This window comes from Octopus bimaculoides, chromosome 11 (assembly GCF_046866305.1).
Source record: "Octopus bimaculoides isolate indiv1 chromosome 11, ASM4686630v1, whole genome shotgun sequence".
In the NCBI taxonomy this organism is placed as follows: Eukaryota; Metazoa; Mollusca; class Cephalopoda; order Octopoda; family Octopodidae; genus Octopus; species Octopus bimaculoides.
This window is the reverse complement of record NC_142938.1, coordinates 44,561,305-44,562,813: the sequence shown is the minus strand read 5'-3', so window position 1 is coordinate 44,562,813 and position 1,509 is coordinate 44,561,305. Positions and strand designations below refer to the sequence as shown.

Genomic DNA, 1,509 nt, shown 5'->3' with positions numbered 1-1,509 from the left:
AAGTTCCACATATTGAGAGAACTGATGGAGGCGATCGTTTTCGAAAAGGTAAATATTCTTATGGTATTTTAACCTATCTTTTAAGACGCCCTTCCTTATAGAGGAACAGCAAAAGCAGTTTATATCTAGATTATATTTCTATAACAATAAATTCAAGATATTATTATAAAATTCCTATTTAGAATGATTAGTTTATTATTTTTAAAAAATTGTGTCTAGTCTTATTTCACTCCGGTATATGTCCCTCTGCAGAGAGATTAAAAAAAAAAAAACCTAAGAGGTGGGTGTAAAGAACTAAATCATTCTAGAAGAATGATCACCATAATAATAAATTCAGATAAACATTCATCAGAAAAGCAAAGAAAAATAATTAAATAAATTTGAAGTTAGTTCATAAAACATATTTATTAATGTGTCGTAACTGTAAGTCTTAAAACGACGCTAAACTTTGTTTACTGTAAAGCTCGAAGCGCTCTTCTAAATAAATACAGAATGGTTTTCTCTCACTCTCTCTGCATGTGACAGTGTCTGTGATAATTTAGAAAGCTCATTTGTTGGAAGGGACGTCCAGAACTACCCATTAAGGTTATATTTGTTATTGATATTTTCATCGAATAGAAAATAGCACACCTCATTAATTGTTATCCACCAATAATGGTGCAGTTATAGATATGTGGGAATTCCTATGTCTGGGTGACGTACTCATAAATGCATATATATACATACATATATAAACGCGTGTGGTTCTATATATATATATATATATATATATGGTGTTTGCTGTGAGCTACCATGTAGTTCTATTTATTTTTTATGTGCATATTTTTGAAACTCTCAGGTGCATTGGGTAGTAAAAGACAACACATTCCAGGGTTTAGTGAGAGATGAAAGGACACAAATATACACAACTTCATTCTCTGACCATAACAAACGCTTATATACACAAGTCAAGCATGTATATTAGTTAGTGTAAGGATATAATAGAAAATACTTGCGCTTGTAGATGGTTTGAATCTGGAATCACATCATTGCAGTTCTATCTATCTGTCTTAGGTGCATGAGTAGCTGTGTGGTAAGTAGTTTGCTTACTGACCACATGGTCCTGGGTTCAGTCGCACCGCGTGGCAACTTGGTAAGAATAATAATAACAACATTGAAAAATACCTTAGGAATATGAACCCAGGTTCGGAATTTCCCCAAGACACCTGATGAAGGCTGGAGGGTATATCAGCCGAAATGTTGTGTTAACAACAAACAAGATGAGGACAAATATCCGTCAAATGTTAATAATGTAAATAATTCCTCATCTCTTAAATATAGATATGTGTATGTATGTGTGTATATATATATATATATATATGTATATATATATATATATATATATGTATATATATATGTGTATATATACATATGTATGTATATGTATATATATATATATATATATATATAAGTATATATATATATATACATATATATGTACATATATATGTATATATATATATATATATA

The 1,509-nt window shown here is 30.0% G+C and overlaps 1 protein-coding gene across 1 annotated transcript in view; it reads left to right on the top strand.

Annotated features, from left to right (window-relative positions):
- Positions 1 to 1,509, top strand: part of LOC106873165 (ataxin-3) — a 37,410-nt gene continuing 35,901 nt past the window's right edge. The window contains exon 1 of the mRNA XM_052971762.2: positions 1 to 48. Coding sequence (XP_052827722.1) covers positions 25 to 48 — 24 coding nt within the window. The 5' untranslated portion in view covers positions 1 to 24. The remainder of the gene's footprint in view (positions 49 to 1,509) is intronic.